We start from the raw sequence: 27523 nt of genomic DNA on the forward strand, positions 1-27523 counted from the left end.
TGTTTTCAAGTATTTTTCAAGTAAACAATGTTTGATAATGTTTGAAAATTTGTTTCAAACTTTTTTTATTGTCAAGATAATAAAATTTAAATCCGAAAAAATAATAGTTGAATTTAATGCTTTTAGAAATTGCAGTAAATTATAACTAAAATGCAAGAATTTAATATAAATAATCAGTGTTTTATATAAAAAGTTAAAGTAAGTTCATAGTAAAATGGTGAAAAAATCAAAATTAGACTCAAAAAAAATTGTTTCATTGTTTACTAAACACTCAATACAGCAGTCAACAGTTCCATAAAATGTGAGAAGTATATCCACAGATCACAAATATAATCAAGAAAACAAAGTTTTGAAAGTAAAGAAGAACTGAAAAACTAATTAGCAAAATTATCCTGGTGCTCCAAATCTTTATTTATAATTGAATTGTAATATTTCATGTTTAATTTTACGTTAATTTATGCAAAAATAATGTAATATAAATAAAACCAATATTAATAAGAGCTTGAATATAATTATTTTGTTTGACTTGTATTGAACTATAATTCAAGGGTGGAATTAAGCTATATTTCAAAGCTTAAATTCAAGTATTTTTTCGATTTGTATTTCATTGTAATTCAAGGCTGTAATTCAAATGTATTAACACTATAATGTTTGATTTGAATTCAAGTTTCCTTTTCACTGGAGAATGCTATTGAAATAAAGTGTAACCCAAGTGTATTTCAACCCTTGAAGTTTGAATGTATGACTGGATTTTAACTTGTTTTACACTTGAATTCCAGCAAAAATGCTTATTGGGATGATTAATATTATTAATTATTATTTAGGCTCGAGTTGATTAAATTGATTTCCTTAGAAATACAATTTATTCTATTCAATTTTCATAATTCTAAAGAATACTGAAAAAGTTATATTTAGACACACGGCAGAATGGAATGCATTTTCGGGGTTAGCCACCACCCCCTCATCAGCACTCTTTTTGTGTCGATGTAAGTGTCGCTTGTAAATATCATCTATTTAACTCACCAGTTTTTACAGAAATAGAATCAAGGACTTATATCAAAGCTTTCTTTTAATCTTATTTCTGTTTCTACTTTGTTTGAGTTAGACGAAATTTACGAGCTTTCTCAGTGTTGTATTCTTTAGTATTATTACTTGTTTTGTTTTGCTGTAGTCAGCTGTCAGCTAACAATGAAGAAATTGTTGTTTTTTATGTTTGTTCTTTTTGTTGTTTCTTCTGTGTTGGTTCTGTTTATCAGTCACAACTCGACAGAAGATCATTAAACATGTACCACCGTGCCCGGTGTATTTTAAATTAATATTAGTGGTTATTATGTCGAACTTTTCTTTTTGTGATTAATATTATTATTTATTATTTAGGCTCGAGTTCATTAAATTGATTTCCTTAGAAATACAATTTATTCTATTCAATTTTCATAATTCTAAAGAATACTGAAAAAGTTATATTTAGACACACGGCAGAATGGAATGCATTTTCGGGGTTAGCCACCACCCCCTCATCAGCACTCTTTTTGTGTCGATGTAAGTGTCGCTTGTAAATATCATCTAAGGAGTGAGATCGAAAAATTCTTAACACACGTTTTTCATTACATTTTTTAACCCAAGTATTATTTGAATTTTTTTTTGATCAAGTTACCTTTGAAAAACATGTCAGTTATTATGTGTAATGTCAATTATATTAATTTTTTTGTTAATCTGATTAAAATGAGTGACCAGAAAAAAGTGCGTACTGAAATTATTAAATATTTTCAACAAAACCCAACTTGGTCTTACAAAAAGTTGGCCAAGCATACAAAGGTCTGCCGTCAAACTGTTTCCAATGTTATTAAACAGTACCGGGAGAACTTGTCAGTTGATAGAAAACCTGGTTCAGGTAGAAGGAATGGTCCACATGATGTTTCTAAAGCCAAAAAAATAGAACGCATTTTCAAAAGAGCTCCCAACACATCCGGTAGGAAAGCAGCCCGGTTAGCTCAGTGCTCGGACTATTTGGTACGAAAAGTTAAAGCTAATGCAGGTTTAAAAACATACAAGGCTCAAAAAGTTCCTGACAGGAACGCTACTAAAAATTTAGAGGCCAAAAACAGAGCACGGAAATTGAAGTCAAGTTTTATAAAAAAATATTCTTGCTGCATAATGGATGACGAAACGTATGTTCTGGCAGATTTTTCGCAACTTCCAGGTCAAAAATTTTATGTTGCTGATGCTCGAGGGAATGTTGAAGAAAAGTTTAGGACCCAAAAGCAGACAAAATTTCCCAGAAAGTTCTTGGTATGGCAAGCAATATGCAGTTGCGGCAAAAGAAGCCACTCATTTGTTACAACGGGCTCTATAAATACCGAAATTTACATCAAGGAATGTTTACAAAAAAGGCTGCTTCCATTCATAAGACTTCATAATGTGTCCACTTATTTTTGGCCTGACTTGGCATCCTGTCACTATGGCAAACAAGCCCTTGAGTGGTACAAGAACAATAATGTGGTATTTGTACCAAGAGAGGCAAATCCTCCAAACTGCCCGGAGCTAAGGCCAGTGGAGAGATATTGGGCTCTTGTTAAAAGAGAATTGAAGAGTACAAAAAAGGTGTCCAAAAGTGTGGTAGATTTTAAACGGAGATGGACTACATGTTCGAGCAAAGTGACAGAAAGCACTATAAAAACGTTAATGGAAGGGTTTCCGAAAAAGGTTCAAAATTTCATCACTAGTGATTAAAACTATAAAAATAATTTTTTTTGTAAATTGTAATAATAATTTCAATCAAATAAAAAAAAAATTAAAGCTGTAAGTTTAGTGGTTTCTTTTTTATAAACATATATGTATGTTAAGAATTTTTCGATCTCACTCCTTATTTAACTCACCAGTTTTTACAGAAATAGAATCAAGGACTTATATCAAAGCTTTCTTTTAATCTTATTTCTGTTTCTACTTTGTTTGAGTTAGACGAAATTTACGAGCTTTCTCAGTGTTGTATTCTTTAGTATTATTACTTGTTTTGTTTTGCTGTAGTCAGCTGTCAGCTAACAATGAAGCAATTGTTGTTTTTTATGTTTGTTCTTTATGTTGTTTCTTCTGTGTTGGTTCTGTTTATCAGTCACAACTCGACAGAAGATCATTAAACATGTACCACCGTGCCCGGTGTATTTTAAATTAATATTAGTGGTTATTATGTCGAACTTTTCTTTTTGTGATTAATATTATTAATTATTATTTAGGCTCGAGTTCATTAAATTGATTTCCTTAGAAATACAATTTATTCTATTCAATTTTCATAATTCTAAAATCAATTTAATGAACTCGAGCCTAAATAATAATTAATAATATTAATCACAAAAAGAAAAGTTCGACATAATAACCACTAAATAATGTTTATTAATTCAATTTGTCTTCCTCATTGATTAAATAATACCTAAACTTACCAATTAATATTTATACCCACAAAAAACTTTTAAAAAATTTATCGTCAATTCTTGGTAGCGGGTAGCTGTCTTTCTTGGTAACGTCGTTCAGCTTTCTATAATCGACGCAAATCCTAGTGCTGCCGTCTTTCTTTTTAACTAACACAACAGGCGAGCTCCAAGGACTTGAAGATGGTTCGATTACTCCATCCCGCTCCATTTCGTTAACAAACTCCTTCACCTCACTTCGTTTTGCTAGAGGAATGCTTCGCCAGTATTTGATGCTTTACTATTGCCGTTCTACCTTGGCTTTGACTTTTTAAGGCGAAGACCGAGGAATGTTTTTTCAGAAGCTGTTTGGCATTATTTCTATCGGGCGGCGCTAATCTTCCTACCCATTTCCCCACATATTCCGCTAGTAGCTCGTGTTCTTTGGTAGATTTATTGGCAGGTTCCGGGTTTTTCACGCTATTGATTACTGCCTCTGCTGAAGTGCATCGACCTATTTCGGAATTTGGCTAAACGACTTTGTCAGAGCTGGACAGGTTAAGCACTCTTACCGGAACTATTCTGTTGTTGCAGGGCTTAACGAGGGCTTTTGCTGTTATAAGATCACATTTTATTTCTATTGGTTCTACCACCATACGAGCCCACACTAAAGTTTCTGACTGTGGTGGCAGTTTCTGATGATCGACGGTAACTAGTCTTCTCACTTGAGTCCTATTTTCATATCCGACGTCAAGGGGTATTTCCACATTTCGCCAAATCATAACTTTTTGTCCCATAGCCAAAATAATGCCGTGAGTAATCATGAAATCAGCACCAATGATTACTTCGTCCACAATATCGGCAACAATAAATACATGATTGACGGTAACATTGGCAATGGTTGATTTCACATTTACTTTATCATAGACAGTGGCTGGCTCCCCAGTAGCTGTGCGCAGACTTACCCCACGTAATGGTTCAATTGTGTTCTTCACTAAATCGGGCTTGATGATGGACTGCGACGCTCCTGTGTCTATAGTAAAAAATGTGCTTCTGACCGTTGATTTATCCTCTAGCCGTAAGATTGCTATTTTTCTGCTGCATTACTGATATGGAGATTGTGGGGCCCTCAGATGTGGGAGCTAGCTCTTGCCCTATAGTGCTAGCTCGTTTTAGTTTAAAGGTGATTCATGTGACGATTGATGATTTGACGGCGGGTTGTTTCTTGGAGGCGAAACAGATCTGGTTCGTTTTCTCGGTGCTTTGCAGTTTCGCTGAATATGACCAGATTTACCGCAATTATAACATTTTACTCTGGCTTTGCTATGCTTATCATTAAACGCCTCTAAGAACTTTTTTAACTCGTCGACTATATTCCTCTCTTGCATATTTGCGGCTTTGAAATTATATTCGCCATTTCTTGAGCCAGTGCAAATGAGACTGTTACAGCAAATGATGGTTTAGGTGTAGCACAAACCGCATGTTTTATTTCAGGATCGCGAATGCCATTGACGAATGCCTCTATCTTGATATGGTCCAAAAATGGGTTGTTTTCCCCTGGATAAGTAAGCTGTAGTAAACGCTCGATTTCCAACGCAAAATCTTGTAGCGTCTCATTGGGTTTCTGCACTCTACCACGCAATTCCATTCGGTATAATTCTTTTTTATGTTCGCCACCGTACTTACGTTGTAGCGCCTCAATTATGTCATCATAACAATTTCTGTTGCTCACTGGCACGCTTTCAAAAACTACCGCTGCATTTCCTTTTAAGGCCAAAATCAATTCGATAACTTTTTCTTCGTCTTTCCACATGTTTCTAATGGCAACCGTATCAAACTGGAACTTGAACACATTAAATGGTGTGGTGCCATCAAAACTAGGAGCCTTTATCCTACTCGATGTTTCTGAAATAACTCGCACCGGTCCGTCTTGGCATTGAAGATTATTAATTTTCATTTCCAGATCGAGAAATTTATTATCAACTTCTTGGGATTGTTTTTCTAGGTCGTTCTCTAATTCGGACACCTTTTTGTTAAATTTGGATACTTGCATTTCAAGGTTATCTACTCTGCTGTTTATAACCACACAAAGTTCTTGAAGTTTCTAGTCTGTAGCTTTAGAAGTTTCTTGAACTTCAGTTTTAACCCCCTCAAGCTGTTTCGAATTTTCGTTCATTTTCTCCATCATGGCGGCAAACATTGTGTTTAAAGTCCATGTTGCTCGTTGTTGAACGGGTACATATCTCAGCTTCTTCTTTGTACTCAAATTCGTAAGTACCGATGTCAATATCACGCCGCTTGAATTCATCTATTAGCCTTTTTTGCAATTCTGCCTTGTTACCTGCTGTTGGTAGCTCCACTTACTCAATTCTTTCTTGAGTTGTTCAACTTTTAGTTCCTCAAACTTCATGCTTATTAATTTGCAATCCCACTTCTGACACCAATTGTTACGTTTTAACCTTTTCAAAACGTTTGTTTATTTCCTTTAAATATACCGGATACTTTTGATTGTAAATAAAAGCCGTTTAGTAGTTTGAAAATTGTAACAACTCTTTATTTATTTAAAATGTACAACAACAGAATTGAATAGTCACTAAATGATTTTTATACACGTTTATAAATTCGCAGAAATACAGACACATTTTATAATTTACACGAATTCACTTTAAAATACAGCACACTTTAAGGCACTCAGTTGATGTTTATTCAAATAGCGTCTCTGATAAACTCACTCACGACTGCAACCTCTGCCACTATTTATAACACTGCCATCTGCACTCTAGATTGCTCTTTAACTGTCTAGAGCTTTCTAATACATACGCCATCTGTGTTGTACTTTCTACAATGTTCTTTAACAAAAAAAAATCGCATAAATTGAATTCCCATAAAACGATACTCTAGCTTCATATAAAAACTAATGATTCGTTCCAAAATTCTGAAAAACCGCATAAATTCAGATTTTAATTAAAAAATTAGAACAAAATCGCATAAAAAAATCAACAAAAATATATTTATTTACTTTATTTAAACAATATAAACAAAATACGTTAAAAAAAATAAAACAAAATATAATATTAATTCATTAATTACAGAAAAAGTGAAAATGGTAAAAAAAAATGAGCTAAAACAATTTTTCAGGAAATTCTGTTAATATGCGCTATGATTAATCTGAATCACTGAATAATTGTCTGCATCGTTTTGGAATTGGTTCAACGTCACTTTCATCACTAGATGATATAGGGTGAATTCCAAAATGTATGTCTACAATGCAACCTTAAAAAGTCGAGCAATTCTTAACGCAACCGTGTAAACTTTGATAATGCTTCATATCGCAAAATGTATTAAAAAGTAAAAACAGTCAGTATGATAAGTTTTTTTAAATTTTAACTACGCCTTTGCATGCTTTGTCTTGATAAAGATATGACTGCATTGCATACATACATTTTGGAATTCACCCATAATCTTATTATCATCATATGGTAAAATATCAAATAGCTTATGCAACTCTTGATATCCGGAAAATAGATTAGTCACTCCGCGATGAATTTTTAATGCTCTTTCCGTATCTGAATTTGATTTTATAAAAAAACAAACTATAACGATTATACTATATTCGAATTCGAATATACGGTCGCAGCAAACAGCGCACATAGGTCTGGCGAACCACATTTTTTGGCCAAAACTCAAAACTTCTTTTCCTATATTTGTTGTTAGAATATAGTAGCAAACACTTCAGATAAACAAAAAAAATTATTTGTTTTTACAAACTTCAATTAACCGTTAATCTATGAAGTGAGAAAGTTCAATGATTAAAGTGCAGTGGTAAACTGAAACACGTAGTGTAGTTTTTTGTTTTATTTGAGTCACATGTTACACGAAAATAAAAAAAACTTTTTAAATGTGTTAGTTATGGATATTAATGACAATGGTAAGTATTTAAATTTTTAATAGTGAAATATTCAATAAAAATGATGGTAATAAGAAATTACATAAAAAACTTTCATAACCTAAAAATCAGTGATTTTAACTTTTTATAAAAAAAATTATATTATATAACTTACAAAATTTCAACCGATTTCAACGAACCAAAAACGCACAAAATTACAGTGATATTTTGTGTTTACGAATCATCAATAACTTTCTGCTAGTCTTTGCTTATTTTTAAGAAATCAATTTTTGTTTCAGGAAACTTTTGCTTCAAAAATTTTGATTTACTCAGAGTTTGGCAGAGTGTAAGTGAAAAACAAGAAAAAAATTAAATTTTTTAAAACTTAATAAAATTTATGTTTTTTTGTTATTAATTGTATCTTTTGTATGAATTTATGTATATAAGTGAATATTTTAGTTTTGGCCAAAAAAAGTGGTTCGCCAGACCTATGTGCAGCGTTGCCATACTTACGATCAATGGTCAATTGAAAGCTTTTATTCAATGTTAATAATGCCCACAGATATGTTACAGTTTGCTATTACAGCACTGCTATTTGAAAGCATTATGCTACTTTTAAATCAGCCGTTAAAATCGTTATATTTGAATTCAAGTACAATTTCGTAACAATACTTTTTTGAACACAACAGCAGACGACACCAAAAACGGCGTCGACAAAATTAAAGGCAACATCAACGTCAATTTTTCTTACAGAAAACCAAACAAATGTTGACAGTCATCGATAAGTGGCAATATTGTCAACGAGAATACGGATTTACAACAAATGATTAAAAACGGCATTGTGTTGTGTCGACGACGCCTAACAGAATAAGGGTAGTTTGACTTACATTCAAAAGCTCGGTAGCAACACCCAATTGGAAATTTATGAGCGGCATATGTTTCAATTCGCCATCTGTTGCATATACGCAACATCGGGCATGAGAGGGTTAAAAGGAAAATTTTTATTTATTGTAAATAAATTACAATATAATACAGAAAATGGAATCCGAGAGCTCTGACTCACCAACAACACCTACGTACAGGAGAATTCAAAATAAGTAGAAAGTCTGCTTTAATTATTTAAAATTTTGTTTTTAGTGTGGACAGACGGAGAGACTAGACAGCTCTTGGACTTTTATGCTAATTACATGGCTGATATATGTAGGTCCCATGAAGAAATTTGAAATAAAACAAGTAAGAGAGCTATATTCGGCTGTGCTGAATCTTATATACCCTTCACGAAATTATTTTAAATATTTTTAGGTAAACAAAATTAATTTTTTTTCCAAAGGTGTTTTTTCATTTATTGGAAAAAAATTGTTTTGCATTGCTTTTTCAATTTATTTTTAATATTTAGCGAAAAAAACTTTTGGTGAAAAAAAAAATCGGGTTAAACATTTTTTTTTCCGATTTTGACCCATTGTAGATCCAACTTACTATGGTCTTATATACGCCGCACAGTGCGGCCAAAGGCACCTTTGTCCGGCCAAAAGTCGAAAAAACAAGTTTTTAGTTTTGGGTTTTTTGTCATTAGGTTGGTTAAAGAAATGCTCTAATAGATAAAAAATTATCATAGTAAGGTCCCTTGCCTCAAATGCCCTTCATAATTTCAGTTTGAATGAAGCCTTCACACGAATGGCACACTACCGTAGGAAAGATCGACTAGTAGGAGTTTCCGTTAAACACGTGTCAAAGTTTTTGTAATCGATCAAATCAAACGAAACAAATTGGATTTTACAGCTGAAGGTAAGTATAATACGCAAAATCAAAATCTGAATGTAAATTTCTAAATAGTAAATTATTAGAAAGTAATAAGTAAGGACTATTTTTTATTTTTAATTTGTTAAACAAAATTGATGTGATTGAGTGAAATTTATTTTTCCTGCTCTCTAAGCTATTGGAGGTAATAAGTCAAAGTATTATTTAATAAATAAATAAAATTCAAAAAATATAGTCTTTTTTGTACGCTTTAATGTACATGAAATAACATAAAATATAACACCACATTTGGGGATTTCACGTGACCAACTTTTAAAATCGATGTCTTCCGATCGGGATGAAATTTACACCAAGGTTAGACCTATTGGATAGTAATTCAGACACAATTTTTCAACAAGATCGGTCCATAACTCTCTGAGTTAGTGGGGGTCAAAATTTGACCATGTAACTTATTACCTATTGTTCTTAGCAAAATGTGTTCCAAATAGTTTAGATAGCCATTTCTTCAATCTTTCGAAAAAAAATAAAAAAATTTTAATATTTTTTTTCCGAAATCAAAAACTTGTTTAACTTTTTTTCAAAATGGGCCCTTTTTTTCTAAAAAAAAAGCTTAGATATTTTCATTGAAGACCTATTTGGTAGCTTAGTGGGATGCGAGTTTGATATCTATCAAAAAAATGTTTTGTAACTCAAAACATGAAATTTTTGACTCTTTTTTGCAAAATCAAAAACTTTGTTGACTTTTTTTCAAAATGGACCCTTTTAAAATTTTTTTTTTTTGCTCAAAAGAAAGCTTGGATATTTTCCATTCAGACCTATTTGGTGGCTTATGCCATGTTTCCACGGCAGTCTGAATTACTTAATTCGCGTTTTGAATTACGATTGCGAATCAACCTGTTTACACGACAACATTCGTAATTCAGTTTGTCATTTTTTTATTTCTTCTTCTTGTTTTTTTTTTCTTCTGTTTACATGTTTTGTTTTTTTGTTTGTTTGGTGCGAATTTTAAATTTGTAATTTGGCAATGGATAAAAAAGGTAAGTAAAAACATAAAATTGTAGCATTATTAATTAAACAAATATAATTTAATTATTATTTTCATTATTAGAAAAAGGAAAAAGTGCAAGCAAGTTTGACCAGGGCAGCGAGCGGGCTTTATTAGAGGTGTGGGCTGAAAGAATGGCAGAGCTGCTACTTTTACAAATGAATTTAACTTTAATCAGACTTTTTATTTCTTTTAATTTATTTATTTAATACAAAAATTTGTTTCTTTATTTTGTTTTGTTTTGACATTTTTGTTTGGACAGCTGATTTTGATACATAAATAATCGATAAAAATTAGAGATGACAGTCATTGGTTCGTAATTCATAAGGTAATTCAAACTGAATTACGTACGAACAAGGTAATTCGCACTTGAAATTTTGTATGGCGAATCATGTAATTCAGTTCGTAATTGGGGGTTGAATGACGAATGAGACCGTGAATGACGAATAATGCCGTCGTGTGAACATGGTATTAGTGGGATGCGAGTGGGATATCTTTCAAAATAAATGTTTTGTAACTCAAAACATGCAATTTTTCACTTTTTTCCAAAATGGACCCTTTTTTAAAATTTTTTTTTTTAAAAGTCTAGTCCTTTAAGATCTATTTGGTCACTTAGTGGGATGCGAGTGGGATATATACCAAAATAAATGTTTTGTAACTCAAAGGGGCCATTTTTTAAAATTTTTTTTTTTGTTCAAAAGAAAGCTTTGGTCTATTCCTTTAAGAGCTTTTTGGTCTCGTAATAATAAATTTTTTGAAACATTGTAATCTTAACAATTCCATTTAACTTTTGTAGGCGATTATCAATTGGATATAGGCAATAAAAACATGAGTTAATTCTTTCGATAACTATGAACTACTGAATCTCCATTTTATTTCTTAACAAAAATCTTTGTATCTATCATTACATTTTCTTTTATTTATAGCACTAATACATTATTAACTACATAAATACAAATAACAAAGATAATACATTGTTGCATTCAATATTACATCGATGTAACAAAACGTATATTGATTGATAAATTTAACGATAATATAAATTTCAAAATTATATCTAAATGAAACCTCCACAATACCCCCCGGCTAGCTTTTGCGTTATCCATAGTGTTCTGGGAATTTGATGCGCCTTCCATATCGACTAACCTTTGGAGTTGTTTCGGTCTTTGTATTCAATTGTGTCTCTTCAACTGCAGGATGTACTTTAGATGACTCATCGGAATATATCTTCGCTGGTTTAATTCGATCGATGGTAATTTTAACTTTTGTGTTGCCTCTTTTTATTACAAAGTATTTTTTATATCGCTTGTCAACTTCGAATGGGCCTTCAAATGCCGGTTCTAGCGGTTTTCGTACTCGATCTACTCTTACAAAAACAAATTTAGACGTATCTAAATCTGGATTTACATAATTATTTTTAGTAGAGTGCCACGAAGGCAAAGGACACCGCAATTCACTCATAGCTCGACGCAAATGTTGTACAAACTCGGTTTGACTGTTCTTGGCCCTGCTTTCTATAAAGAATTCTCCGGGTAAACGCAATTGTGTTCCATACAACAATTCGGCTGGGCTTACACCAATGTCCATCTTTACTGTGGTTCGTAGTCCTAATAGTACTAACGGTATGACAAATGACCAATCCTTGGTGGCGTAACACTTAATGGCATTTTTCAGGGTGCGATGCCATCTTTCGATTATACCATTCGCTTGAGGATGGTACGCTGTGGTACGTAAATGAGATATACCTAGAGTCTTTGTCAGCTCATCGAAGAGGTTTGATTCGAACTGTCTTCCCAAGTCAGTCGTTATCTTTTCTGGCACTCCATACGATGCTACCCAACCTGCCACGAAAGCTGATGCGACTGTGTGTGCTGAAATATCGGGGATTGGAATTGCAGCTGGCCATCTAGAGAACCGGTCTATACACGTCAGACAATAGCGATTGCCAGATGATGTTGGCAGGGGACCAATAAGGTCTATATTTACGTGTTGAAAGCGCTTATCGGTTGTGTTGTAGTTACTTAATGGAGCAGAAGTATATCTGCCAACTTTCACTTTTTGGCACTGTAAACAACCACGAACAAAATCTGCGACATCTTTGGCTATACCTGGCCATACGTAGCGTGACATTACTAGCTTTCGTGTTGCCCTAATACTAGGATGTGACAGGTTGTGCAGTTTTCGTAACACACTTTTTCGGTGGTTAGCTGGCACGTACGGTCTTATATTTGTGCCGTTAATGTTGCAGAATAAAAATTTTGTAGAATCTGGAATGGGTAAACGTGTGAGTTTGAGTGATAAATCCTTACCTGGCTTATCTAGCAAAGACTTCAAGTCGCTGTCGTTACACTGCTCTGTAGCCAAGATATCGAAATCTATCAATTCTGTTGTTATATTGTTTATTCGTGAGAGCCAGTCTGCTGTATTATTTTCGCTGCCCTTGATGTGACGGATGTCGGTGGTAAACTGACTTATTAGATCAAGCTGTCGGACTCTTCTCGGTGGTGCTTTCTCACTCTTTTGTTGAAATGCGTATACTAGAGGCTTGTGGTCCGTATAAATTGTAAACTTCCGACCTTCTAAAGCATATCTGAAGTGTTGGACGCCCTGATAAATTGCAGTCAATTCCCGATCGTAGGCACTGTACATACGTTGAGCATTGGTGAGTTGTTTAGAATAAAAACCGAGTGGTTGAGCTTTTCCATCAACGATTTGATGCAACACTGCACCAACTGCTAAATCTGAAGCATCTACAGTTAATGTGAGTTTACTAATACATTATATGTACACTATAATACACTAATACATTATTAACTACATAAATACAAATAACAAAGATAATACATTGTTGCATTCAATATTACATCGATGTAACAAAACGTATATTGATTGATAAATTTAACGATAATATAAATTTCAAAATTATATCTAAATGAAACCTCCACACTTTCTTTGATCTCAATAAGCTTAAGACCCTCGCTGTCATAGATTTATTTGTTATTGTACTAATAATTAATTATAAGTATAATATGTAAATAAATAAAATAAGTTACATGGATGAGAAAAATCACATGTTTGGCCAAATTTTGACCCCCCCTAACTCAGAGAGTTCTGGACCGATCTTGTTGAAAAATAGTGTCTGAATTACTATCCAATACGTCTAACCTTGTTGTAAATCGGAAGACATCCCGATCGGAAGACATCGATTTTAAAAGTTGGTTCACTTGGCGTGAAATAATTCCTCATATATAATTATACAGTAAACTCTCGAAAACGTGAACTACGTTAGAGCTACACAAATACGTATGCATGTATTTGTTGAATGCACTCTAGCATCGCCATTTGCATTTCACCATTGTAAATTTGTTAATTTTTAATAAATTTTCAATTATATACCCTAATAATATCAACACAAAAACTTTTAAACAATTAGTAAATTCATTTAATTTTTTCGTATGAAATGACGTCATATTAGGTCGGCCATTTTGCATTTGCTAATTCTGATAACGGATTCCTAATCAGCAAAACCCCCATATACAAATTTGTGGATAATTTTATACATTTTTCGACTTTTGGCCGGACAAAGGTGCCTTTGGCAGCACTGTGCGTCGTTGCAAAGGTCTTTGAAATATCTATCGTTAGATATCCATATTAAAAAATATGTCAAAAATCGAGGTTTCCTTATATCTCAGCCATTTTTGGACCGATTTTCTCGATTTTAAATAGCAACCGAGCCGAAAGAATTCCGGATTTCATCAGACAGACGGACATGGCTTAATCGACTCCGCTATCTATAAGGATCCAGAATACATATACTTTATAGGGTCGGAAAATTATATTGTGGAAATTACAAACGGAATGACAAACTTATATATACCCTTCTCACGAAGGTGAAGGGTATAAAAAGACATGTGGATAGAAATTACGTCAAAAATTTTAGAAAAAACTCCCAAACAATGCGAAGAACGATACAAAACTGTATAAAAAAGAAAAAGTGGCATTAGAAAATAATAAAACATCTGGTTGAAAAAAGCATTGATTTTGAGGAAGATTTAATTATAATATCTTTAATGGATGACTCCATCCAACCAGAGGTCAAAATAAGTTGCCAAAAAAACTGAAGAGGCAAAGATGAAAAAAGACAATTGAAGAAACTTTAACATAAATTGCATAGAAATGGGAGGAAGCTAGTGAAAGTCGACGCCAAGAAAAAATGGCCTTACTCCAAAAATTAGAGAAGTGAAAACATTTTTTTCAAATGCAACTAATTTTTAACAAAGTACAAATTATAACTAATACTTTTTTGTTGTCCTACACGCAGTGTAAAAAATATAATAAGTATTTTTGACTTACCTACCTTTCACTTAAGAGCATTTTGCATATAAGTGCACAAAATTTGTGTTTATTTAAGTGCATTGTTCATACCCGCACATTTAAGATAAGTGCATAATACTTTTGGAAGCTATAACAGGTTTTCATGAAAAAAATGTCATTTATCTGCCTAATATAAAATTAAATCAAAACAAAATAAGAAAAATACGATTTTGAATAAAAAATTATGTTGTAAACTTCTTAATAATTTAAAAAGTAGCTAAGATAGCTAATTTTTAGTTAGTAAATTATTTGCCGTCAGCTGCTTTTTTGGGCAGTGAACTTAAATGCACTTAATAGCATCTATCTTCAGGTAAGTGCATTAAGGTTAACTGCGTTTTTAACTTTTACTTAGAAAATTTAGACCAATATTAGATCAATCAGTGAATAGTAAATGCAATGATGAATAACTTTACACAAGATACCTTATTATGTTTATTATTGTAAATTATGAAATTGTCTTTATATATCTTTTACTGTAAATCCTCTAAATTTCATTACAGGTATCATATACTTCATGGTTCCTTGATGCTTTTAACTACGCAATGTTTAGAAAAATCAACGTATTAAACTTAAGCATTGGTGGACCTGATTTCATGGATAAACCTTTTGTAGATAAAGTGTTAGAATTGTCAGCAAATAGAGTAATAATGGTATCAGCGATTGGCAATGATGGTCCACTTTATGGAACTCTAAATAATCCCGCAGATCAAAGCGACGTAATAGGTGTTGGTGGAATAACCTCAGATGAAATTGTTGCAAAATTTAGTTCTCGAGGTATGACAACTTGGGAATTACCATTGGGTTATGGGCGACTTAAACCTGACATTGTTACATACGGAAGCCAAGTTAAAGGAAGCAATTTGGAAGGTGGCTGTAGATCACTATCAGGAACATCAGTTGCTTCCCCAGTGGTGGCTGGAGCTGTTGCCCTTCTTTTGAGTGGAGCTTCAAACAAATCCGACGTTATTAACCCCTCGTCTGTAAAGCAAATTATTATAGAAGGAGCAACAAAATTGAAACATAATAATATGTTTGAACAGGGCTATGGGAAACTGAACATTTTAAAAAGTATGGAACTCCTACTTTCGTATGAACCAAAAATTACACTGAGCCCACCGTATGTTGACTATAGCGAACCATATATGTGGCCCTACAGCTCACAGCCAATGTATTGTGGAAGCATGCCATCGATTGTAAATATAACGATTTTAAATGGAATATCTGTAAGAGGAATAATTTTGAGTAAACCAATATGGCATCCATATATTGACAAGCATGGAGAATTCATTAATGTTAACATCACATTCTCACCAGTATTATGGCCTTGGACTGGGTGGATGGCTATTAAAATATGTGAGTACCTATTAAAAAAACTTTATTAACTCTTTCAGCCACGCATTTAGTGTATAAGTTTAAAATCAAAACAATTGCATTTTTACTTAAATCAAGGTTAGTTTATTATAAAAATTAATCAAAACATGAAAAAGCCACCCCATTCCAAGGTTTTTTGTGGAGTGAAGTGGTTAAAATAATCATGTCAGAGCTTTTAGTTTCAGCAAAAAATTTAAACAAAAAATAATGGGCGTAGGGTGTGGACCACACCCACACCCTATGTCCACTAAATGGGAAGGTATCCAAACTGAACTATTTTTTTATATGTAAATTTTTTTATTTGATTTTTTTTTGTTAATAATCAGATTTTTATTGATTTTTCGAAGTACCCACTCTATTAGTACATCATATTTGCGCCCGTTTGTTGTCCAATCCGAAAGCATTTTGGTACGTGTAATCAAAAATTGTGCTAAAATAAAATGACAATTGTGGGAGTTTGCTGAAAAATGCTGGAGAGATATGAATATACACTCAAAATACACAATTTGGCGAACACTTCCACATTTGAACCTCCATGCAAGTTCGTGCCCAAACACAGCTTTTGGTCCACGGATATTATATGCTATGGCGAGACTACAAAACTACACGATCACAATATCAAGAATAACGAAAAGGATTCAACAAAAATATACATACCTTGGGCTACATTTGCCATTTTTTAAAAATACTTTATAACTTTATTTTTAAGGTTTGCTCGTTATACAATTGAAACACTGTTTTAACACTTATTTAAGAACACGTGTTTAAAGTTTCAACTTTGAAAGCCTAGCAGAACGGCAGTGTTGCCAACTGTTTTTATACCCTACACGTTTGTGCGTTTGTGCAGATGTGTGTAACGCCCAAAAATATTGGTTAAAGTATTAGAATCACTTTCTGAGTCGATTAAACGATGTCCGTCCGGCCGGCTGGCTGTCCATGTAAACCTTGTGCGCAGAGTACAGGTCGCAATTTTGAAGATATTTCGATAAAATATGCTACATATAATTTTTTCGGCCCAAGGACGAAGCCTATTGAAACTGGCTGAAATCGATCCATTATTTCACCTAGCCCCCATACAAATGTCCTCTAGAAATTGGACTTTATCGGTCATAAATGTTTAATTTATATATGTATCTACACAAATTTCGCTCCAAATAAGTTTTATATATACAAAATTCATGTCACTAGATTTTGTTACGATCGGTCCATAATTAGTCATAGCTCCCATATAGACCCGCTTCCGAAAATCACTTTAACGTGCTTAAATCACTTAAAAATGTAGCTATTCACACAATTCAACATAGTTAACTTTAATATAGACATAAATCATACAACCTAATTTCATGATGATCGGTCCATAATTGGTCATAGCTCCCATATAAGGCCCTCTTTCGAAAATCACTCAAATATATAAATTATTGAAATTTTAAAAGAATAATATTTTCACTCATTTACTTGGTGTAGGGTATTATATGGTCGGGCTTGACGACAATACTTTCTTACTTGTTTTTAAATATATTTTCTTGATTGCTTGGAGTGTTGTCTTTAGGAAAATATATTAATTTTTAACAATTTAAATTTTTTTTAATTTTTGCTAAAAAAAATCGATTTGGGACCATAGTGCACTGTGGCGGTTGGCATTAAAAATAACTATGATACAAATTTTTGTTTCGTATAAATTTGTTTGAAATTGAATATTTTTGACTAAATTTTCTGACCAAACAACCGAAATATCAAAGTAACAATGAATTCGATGAACAATAAACACTCTGTGTTTTTTTATTGAATGCGTGAAAGTCTCTTAAAAAAACGGATTTTTACAATATTTTCAAATTAATATATTTATCTAACCAGAGCACCCTGACGGCAAAGTTTTGCAAAAAAATCATAAACGATGACTTCAAAATATATAATTGTTTAGCAAAATGGCCATTAGAGTGCTCCAAAAAAATAAAATTGCGAATTTTGCCCGTCCCCCCTCTAGAATGGTTCTATGTATTGTAGAAACTCGTTGTGTAAAATATTAGGATAATGTTATAACGCTAACTGGTGCCGCAACGACTCTGAAGTTTTGAGGTGCATTTACAAGGGGAAAAAAATGCAATTTTTTCAGTTTTTGTAAAAATTTTGGCATTAAATAATTACTTTTTCAATTTAATTTAAAAGAATCGAAATGTACACGTAATTGTCGTTCTAATAAGATATAAAAGCCAAAAATTGGTTGAAAAAATTTAATTTTTTTAAAGGCAGTTTTAAAACTCCAATTTCAAATTTTTAAAAATTTTGTTAAACAAATTTCAAAATTTTTTGATCATCACATTGGGATTTATTGAGAACATAATAGGGAATAAAAATATGAAAAAAGTATGAAAATATCTCCTATAGTTTTTCCGTACCTGCGATTTAAAAAGTCTGAGAAATTCCAAATATTGCAAAATTTGACCTTTGACCTTCACGATTTAAGGGTTAACGTTTTCCGATTTTAGTAAAACTTTCAGACTATATTTGAAATTACCTGGAATATACTATGCTTAATAGCTTTTGCTTAAAAATCGTAACAGTAAAGAAATTTGGCTCATTAATCCAAATATGGCCAAAAAAAATAGTTTTTCTCGAAAATCTCAAAATTTAAATCGCAGGTACGGAAAAACTATAGGAGGTATTTTAATACTTTTTTCATATTTTTATTCCCTATTATGTTCTCAATAAATCCCAATGTGATGATCATAAAATTTTGAAATTTGTTTAACAAAATTTTTAAAAATTTGAAAATGGAGTTTTAAAACTGCCGTTAAAAAAAATGTATTTCTTTGGTCATACCTGCGAATAGGTTACCGGTATCCTACGAAGACAAAAACTCATATTCAAGTAAATATGGATATATTTTAAGTAAAAATGTACTTTTATTATAATATTTATCAAAATATGTTAATTTTGTTGCTACATTTCTTGTTTTAGTGGCCTGAGACACGTTAATGGCCTGGCGATTTTTTAATAACTTTAAAATTTTTCAACCAATTTTTGTCTTTTATATCTTATTAGAACGACAATTACGTGTACATTTCGATTCTTTTAAATTAAATTGCAAAAGTAATTATTTAATGCCAAATTTTTAACAAAAACTGAAAAAATTGCATTTTTCCCCTTGTAAATGCACCTCAAAACTTCAGCGTCGTTGCGGCACCAGTTAGCGTTATCCTATCATCCTAATATTTTACACAACGAGTTTCTACAATACATAGAACCATTCTAGAGGGGTGGACGGCCTGTACCTAGAAAATCCATACAATCTTGGGGCACTCTAATGGCCATAGATGCCAATAAACTATGTTTTATGGACTATAGAAAATGTGGTTAGCAAACTGAACACCCAACCGAAAAGAGTTAAAATTGTTCTTCTAATTTTGATTACTGAAAACAATACTCAAAACCAAAATATGTATAACATTACTACCATATTAGTTTTTTTTAATCTGCTAAAAAGTGCCTTTAATATATATTTCTAATAAAATAAATAATATGCGCAGGCTGTTTTGTAGAACTTAAGCGATTTTAAACAAATCTATAAACGAATAAACAAGCTCAAATATTGTGAAACTGGAATTCAAGTTAAAAGCATGTGCAATTCAGGCTTTGAATTATTAAAGAAATAAATTTAGTGTGCGAAGAGATGTTATATCATATGGAAATTAATAATGAAGAATGTTAATAGATCTCAATCAGTACAGTTTAATATCCTGTTTCACAATATCGAATGAAAGAATCAGGGTTTTTAAATTACTACTATATAAGTAATAATATTTCATATATGGGGGATTTCATGTCAAGTGGACCAACTTTTGAAATGGATGTATTCCGATCGGGATGAAATTTGCACCAAGGTTAGTTTTATTGGATAGTAATTCAGACACAATTTTTCAACAAGATCCGAGAACTCTCTGAGTTAGAGGGAAACACGTGTTTTTTCTCATCCATGTAACTTACTAGGGGCGGATTTTCATTCATTTATTATTGGAAAATATGCGCCTAAAATATGCTTCAAAAAAATCAAAACATGACCTAAAAATTTATAAAATATGCATCTATATTTTTGTGCAGAAACATAAAATGAATGCCGATGTTGACGTTGTTTCGGATACACCCAATATAGGCTTGAGCATGCTTCGAATGAACAGAGTAAAAGCTAGAAAGAGTTGTTAAACAGCCAAATGAAAAAGTTAAAACATTACAGTTATACTGTGGCCAACTAAAACAAGAAACAAATCTTATAATGCAGAAAACTTAAATTCTTCAAAATTAAATACAGAAACTATTGAAATTTGAGACCGACGAGGACGAATTAGCCCGTGAAACCGATTGAATCTTACAAAGAAGTAAAACAAATTAAATAAGAAGAGTGCTGAAAATACTGCAACAACCAGCAAAAATATTGGTGATTTCAATAATAACGTTGAAGAGCAACCAAAACAAACTGTCAGACCCCCAACTATAATCTGAAAATCAATTTTCAAAATTTACATATGTTTTTGAAAGATACTGATACAAAGACAATGACTCATTTCAAGTTAATATTCTTAGTAGTGGTATGTACAAAACTAACGTTTTCGAAATAGACGATTACAGAAACCTAACAAAGTCCTTATCAGAATCCTCATATTCATGGTATAGTTATGAAAACAAAAACACAAGACCAGTTAAAGTTATGGCAAACAAATTACATCACAGCTGTGATACTAATCCCATTATTAATGACCTAAAGTCACAGGGTTTCAATATAATTGAAGCCATGAATAAATATCAGAGATCGAAAATAACTCGTCCATATACCAAAAAACCCAAATTGTGATTTATATTTTTGTGATAAAAATAAATCACTGAAAATAACAGTTATAAAATGATTTTTATTTAAATGGTTTGGTATAGGGTACCTTTATTCGTTTTTTTTTGTTTTTTAATGGTTTGGTGTGAGATAAACAACTCATTTGTTCTTGTTCTTAATAACTGTTACTTTCTCTTTTATTTACATACAATAACATATTATTAGTAATTTTTAACAAATTATGGAAATAATATGATCAGTATGAAGTAATGAAGTCTGAGTAACATAAATGAGAATTTGTTTTTAATTTTTTATTAATCTTTTGATAAGTTTTATATATTTAAGCGTTGATTTGCATCAAATGCATTTTTGCGAATTATTTTTCATGTTCGCAAATAAAAGTTACAAGCTGACCTTTACGAAAAAAATAAATTATAAATCACTCATCCAGATTATTTGTGTTTGTTTCTTTTCTGTTTCTCTCAACCCCAAACCTAAAATGTTCTCGAATAAATCACTCTCTCAGTGATATATCACAAAAAATTATTTTTAAATGGCTGCGAATGAGAATTTACCATTAAAATGAAAGTGAACCCGTTATTTTCGGTCTCTGATAAATATAAATAATTGGGGTATTCACATGGTCTGCTATTAGTCATATTGTCATAATGTCTTAATATATTACAATAGTTGTTGTTGTGTTTTAAAGAAAAAAAAGTATTATTTTATAAAAAAACAATAAACATAGTTCAAATAGTGTTACTAGTTTAGAACTTTTTTGTCTGAAACACAACAAAAATTTGTTTAAACTATCATAATATATTACGACATTATGACAATATGACCAAATAGTAGACCGTGTGAATACCCCAAATATATATTTAAAACAATGTTTGATTCGTCCGAAGATATCTCTAAAGTACATAAATAAAACACATTCTTAATACCGTTGTTAATATTGAGTCAATAAAACAACATAAAATGATACCGCAATGTAAAAAATGTCAAAATTTTGGGCATACTAAAAATGATTGCAATAAACCACCAAGATGCGTTAAATGTGCCGGGAAACATCTATTCATTGAATGCAATGTTGAAATTCAACATCCTAAATGCTGCAACTGTGGAGAAAACCATCCAGCAACATATCGAGAATGTGTAGTAGCAAAGGAACTTCAAAAACTACGTATCTAATAAATCCAGAATCAAAAACAATTTATATATATAAAAGAGTAACGTTACTGACTGACTGATTCATCATCGCACAGCCCAAACGGCTGAAGCTAGAATCACGAAATTTTAACTGTGGGTTCCTCCCTCCCCAAAACGATCCGATAAGAAGGGATTTTTGGAAATTCGAACGTTTAGGGGGTAAAACAGGGTAAAAACGGGTAAATTCGGTAACCTTATATCTTCAAAACTAATAAAGATACAAAAAAACTTAAAACAGCATGTTACTCCATTTAAAAAATAAGCTGACAGGTGTTTCGTACTTTTTGGAAATTCGAAACTTTTAGGGGAGAAAACGGGTAAAAACTGTATTTTGGTACTTTTTTTTGCATCCTATGTATCTTTTAAACCAATAAACATAGAAACAAATTTTAAATCGTATGCTTTAACTAACAAAAAATAAAGAATATAAGTTTGGTACTTTTTGGAAATTCGAACCCTTAAGGGATAAAAATTGTGTTTATTTTTGGTACTTTTTCATGAAATATGTTTTTCTATAATTTGACATAGACATACGAATATTTTATTATGAGCTCCCACCACGATACAGACATTTATTTGAATTAAATTTTACCAAAGCAATGGGGATAAAAAAGGTACCAAAAAGGGGATAAAATCGGGAAAATACATTTTATTGAAATTACTAAGCCAATTTTGATAGTTTTTTAACATTGGTTCCTGGATTCGTACAAAAATTAACTAACAGGGTGTTATTTGGAACTCGAGTGCCAAGGTGTATATTGGGCCAAATCCGGGTAAACAATTTGGTACTTTTTTTAAACATATTTTTTCTTGGGCACATTAACACAGATTTTAATATTTTGAGACATGTCTGTAGCATAAACAATTTTGGCAAAATGGAATATTTTTAAAGTTCGAACTTGATTGTTTCAAGGAAGAAAAGGGAAATTGGTACTTTTCTCCTAATGGTACTTTTTTTAATATTTTAAATTATTTCACTTATCGACATTAAAGTTAGCTGATATGTATCTGAGTGAAGTTTGTGTTAGGAATAGGGTACAATATTTAGGTACCAAAATGTGAGAACTGAACTATAGGTACTTTTTTATTCATCTAATGGTACTTTTTTGAAATTTCTATAACAATGGACTTAGAAACATGAAATTAAGCATATGGTCCTAAGTGAGTGAGAATTCTAGGGGGAGACTTTTTGGTACTTTTTCTTTATTCGAATGGTACCCTTTTGATATTTCTTCACCAATGAACCTAGAAACATGAAATAAAGGTTATATGGACCCGAGTGGGTGGGAATCCACAAGTGTCTGCTTTTTGGTACTTTTTCTATATTATAATGGTACTTTTTGAATTTTCTATAATAATGGACCTAGAAATATGTAATTAAGCGTATATGGTCCTATGTGAGTAAAAATTCAAGCGGATACTTCATGGCACTTTTTCTTTATTATAATGGTACTTTTTTGAAATTTCTATAACAATGGACTTAGAAACATGAAATTAAGCATATGGTCCTAAGTGAGTGAGAATTCTAGGGGGAGACTTTTTGGTACTTTTTCTTTATTCGAATGGTACTTTTTGTAATTTCTTCACCAATGAACCTAGAAACATGAAATAATGCTTATATGGACCGGAGTGAGTGGGAATCCACAAGTGCCTGATTTTTGGTACTTTTTATATATTGTAGCGGTACTTTTTTGAATTTTCTGTAATAATGGACATACAAATATGAAATTAATCGTATATGTTCTAGAGTGAGAATTCTAGGGGGAGACTTTTTGGTACTTTTTCTTTATTGTAATGGTACTTTTTTGAATTTTCTATAACAATGAACTTAGAAACATGATATTTAGCATATATGGTCCTAAGTGAGTGAGAATTCTAGAGATAGACTTTTTGGTACTTTTTCTTTATTCGACTTTTTGTAATTTCTTCACCAATTAACCTAAAACCATGAAATTAAGCTTATATGGGAGTGAGTGGGAAACCACAAGTGGGAGCTTTTTGGTACTTTTTATATATTCTAATGGTACTTTTTGAATTTTCTGCAATAATGGACATAGAAATATGGAATTAGGCGTCTATGGTCCCAAGTGAGTGAAAATTCAAGGCCATACTTCTTGGTACTTTTTCTTTGTTCTCATAGGTACTTTTTTTGAATTTACTATAATAACGGACCTAGAGTTTCCAAAAAACCGAAAAATTTCCAAACAGCGGTTTCGTTTTTTTTCGGTTTTGTGATAATTTTTAAATATTAATTGTTATAGAAACAAAATTAGTTGATAATATAGGAAAGGCTATACAAATTTAAAATTCAAACTTGACGGGTTATGGTTTAGTGAGTGCGAATTCAAAAGTGATAATCAATGGTACTATTTGTTTATTGCAATGGTACTTTTTGCAATGGTACTATTTTATAATAATAAACCTAAACATTTAAAATTAGGCACACATGATTCTGAATGAATTTGAATTCACAAAAGGTGACTTTAGTGGTAACTTTCTTTTGCATTTTCTATAATAATGGACCCAGAAATATGAAATTAGACATTTACAATCAGATTCACAAAGGGAGACTTAATAGTACTATTTCACTCTTCTAATTGGGGTGGCGAAGCGCACCGGGTCAGCTAGTACTGATATATAACCCAAGCGTGTAACGTTTAATACAGAAGCAACTACTTACGCTCCTAATTTTTCGAAACAAAAATCCTTCGCAGAGGTTACCAAAATTCAACAACCAAATAGCTCAAATAACGTTCTACAACAAATTCTAAATCGACTAAATATGCAAGAAAATTTCTTTAAATCGATTGAACAACGCTTAGCTCTTCTAGAGCAAACAAATATAAATGCATAAAAATGCCAAATTTTTTAAAAGACATGTTATGGAATGCAAACGGGCTACAAAAGCATCAATTTGAATTGGAGGTGGTCCTAAAGACGAAAAAATAGATGTATGTTAGATGAAACGCATTTCACAAAACAATCCTTTATAAAATTTAGAAATTATGAAATATACCAGACTACTCACTAGGGATGCTAGATTCAGATTCGCAAAAGGCTGGACATTGGGTTTTAAAAAGCTGGACAAATCAAAAAAAACTGTGGTGGGACGTGAATAAATATTAATTTTTATTCACGTCCCACCACAATTGGACGAAAAATTATGTTTAATTTATAGATCCTATCATCAGCGCAGGTCTATTGGATTCCTTCTTCTTAGTCGGATGTAGCCATTACTTCTCATTAATGTTCGTGCAAGTGGGTTGGGTGAATTTCTAACTTTTTCAAATATGACTCCGCTTGTTTTTTTATTTCATTTTTCACCAGGAAGACACCTAGGTCCTTATGAATGTTAACATTTCTCACATACCAAGTCGCTGATGTTATCATTCTTAATATATTATTTTGGAATCTTTGAATTTTTTCAATATTAGATGCTGAGGCCGTGCCCCATAATTGAATTCCATAGCACCATATAGTTTTATTATTGAGCTGTACAGCAAAGGTTTGCAATCTAAACTCAATCTCGAGATTTTACCAATTAGCCAGTAAATTTGTAGTAATTTTAACTTCATTTGAGTCAATTTCGTATCTATATGCTAAGACATCGGTCTAGATGCAGACCTAGATATTTAACTTCAGTTTGTTGAGGTATTATATGATTATTTATTAGGATTGGAGGGCACGATTCTCTACGCAATGTGAAAGTGAGATGTATACATTTTTGCTCGTTTACTTTTATTCTCCATTGTTTTAACCACCTTTCTATGTCGAGTATATGGTCTTGTAAAAGTACAGATGCTTCTTGGGGGTTTTCATGAATGGCTAGTATAGCTGTGTCATCAGCAAAAGTTGATGTGGCATTATCAAATTTTTACATTATAGCGCTAATACCATCTATTTATATAAAAAACTTCTGGACCGATTTTGATGAAATTTTCAGGGAATCTTCAGATTTTTGATATTCGGTCTGTGGGCGGAGAGGTTTGTAAAAATCTAATTTTTACATTATACCGTTAATGCCATCTATATATATAACAAGTAAGAGTGCTATATTCGGCTGTGCCGAATCTTATATACCCTTCACCAAATTATACTTCAAAATTTTAAATATTTTTAGGTAAACAAAATTAAATTTTTTTTCTGGTTGTTTTTTTTTAATTTTTTGGAAAAAAATTTTTTTCGATTGTTATTTTAAATTTTTTTAATTTTTTTTTTTTAAATTTAAAATTTTTTTTTTTTAAATTTTAAAAATTTTTTTTTGTTTTGAAAAAATAAATTCGGGTTAAAAATTTTTTTTCCGATTTTGACCCATTGTAGGTCCAACATACTATGGTCTTACATACGTTGTTGCAAATGTCTTTGAAATATCTATCATTAGATATCCATATTGTCTATATTAATGTCTTAGTAATCCAGATATAGGTCAAAAATATGTCAAAAATCGAGGTTGTCTTCGTTTTTTCCTCATATCTCAGCCATTTGTGGACCAATTTTGCTGATTTTAAATAGCAAAATTCTCGAAAGCATGTCTGACAGAATTATTGAAGATTTGGATCCCGAAGATATCTGGGGTCTTCAGAAAATTGATTTCAACAGACAGACGGACATGGCTTAATCGACTCCGCTATCTATAAGGATCCAGAATATATATACTTTATAGGGTCGGAAATGAAAAATGTAGAAATTACAAACGGAATGACAAACTTATCTATACCCTTCTTACGAAGGTGAAAGGTATAAAAAACGGCTGGACCGATTTTGATGAAATTTTCAGGGAATCTTCAGAATAGCCCAGCGAGTAACAGTGCATAGTAAGATTTTTGATATTCGGTCTATGGGCGGATGGGCTTGTAAAAGTCCAATTTTTACATTACACTTCTAATGCACTATATTTCATAAAAATGGATAAAAATGTTCCGTATGGACTCAAAAATGGCTTGACGGATTTTGATGAAATTTTCACAGAATCTTCAAAAAAGCCTTTTGGGTAACAGTGTAAAGTCAGATTTTGGATTTTTGGTCTGTGATAAACAATTTTGTTTAGTCTTGCATATTAGGTGCATGAATAAGAAATTTCCATACTAAATTTTCAAGCTACGACAATCTGTTTGGATGATTGCTACAGAAACCTATTTCGTCGATATATTCACCTCCAAGGTTTTCGATTAATGAAAACAAATATGAACATTTTTACGAATCACTAGGATCCCGATGGCATCTGGCGATTATAAACTAAGCATACTCACTGGGGATCAAGACTTGTAACCCCGAAAGGTCGCGCTTTGTTTAATACAATTTCTAAATTGAATTTGTATGTGCTGTCGAGCGGAGAACCAACATACTGGCCTACTGACCCAAGCAAAATACCCGATGTCATTGATTTTGCAGTTACAAAAAATTTACCAATGGAACTAATGCAGGTTAAATCTTCATTAGAATTATCCTCGGATCAATCACCCACCTTCGTTACTCTATTGAACCCCTTAGAAATAGTATCCCCGACTGGTCACTCTGCAATATCAAGCACGAAAATAAATTGTTTGAAATATAGAAAATATATTAGCACACAAAGTACAGAAAATATATCGCTAAGAACACCAGAAGATATCGATATCTCACTCAAAAATGTTGAACAAAACTTAAAACATGCTGTT

The 27523-nt window shown here is 32.0% G+C and overlaps 1 protein-coding gene across 1 annotated transcript in view; it reads left to right on the plus strand.

Annotated features, from left to right (window-relative positions):
• S1P (membrane-bound transcription factor site-1 protease) overlaps nt 1-27523 on the plus strand; it is a 166974-nt gene that overhangs the window by 51527 nt on the left and 87924 nt on the right. Inside the window, exon 3 of the mRNA XM_065506241.1 lies at nt 14965-15817. Coding sequence (XP_065362313.1) covers nt 14965-15817 — 853 coding nt within the window. The remainder of the gene's footprint in view (nt 1-14964; nt 15818-27523) is intronic.

Source organism: Calliphora vicina, chromosome 3, assembly GCF_958450345.1.
Source record: "Calliphora vicina chromosome 3, idCalVici1.1, whole genome shotgun sequence".
NCBI lineage: Eukaryota > Metazoa > Arthropoda > Insecta > Diptera > Calliphoridae > Calliphora > Calliphora vicina.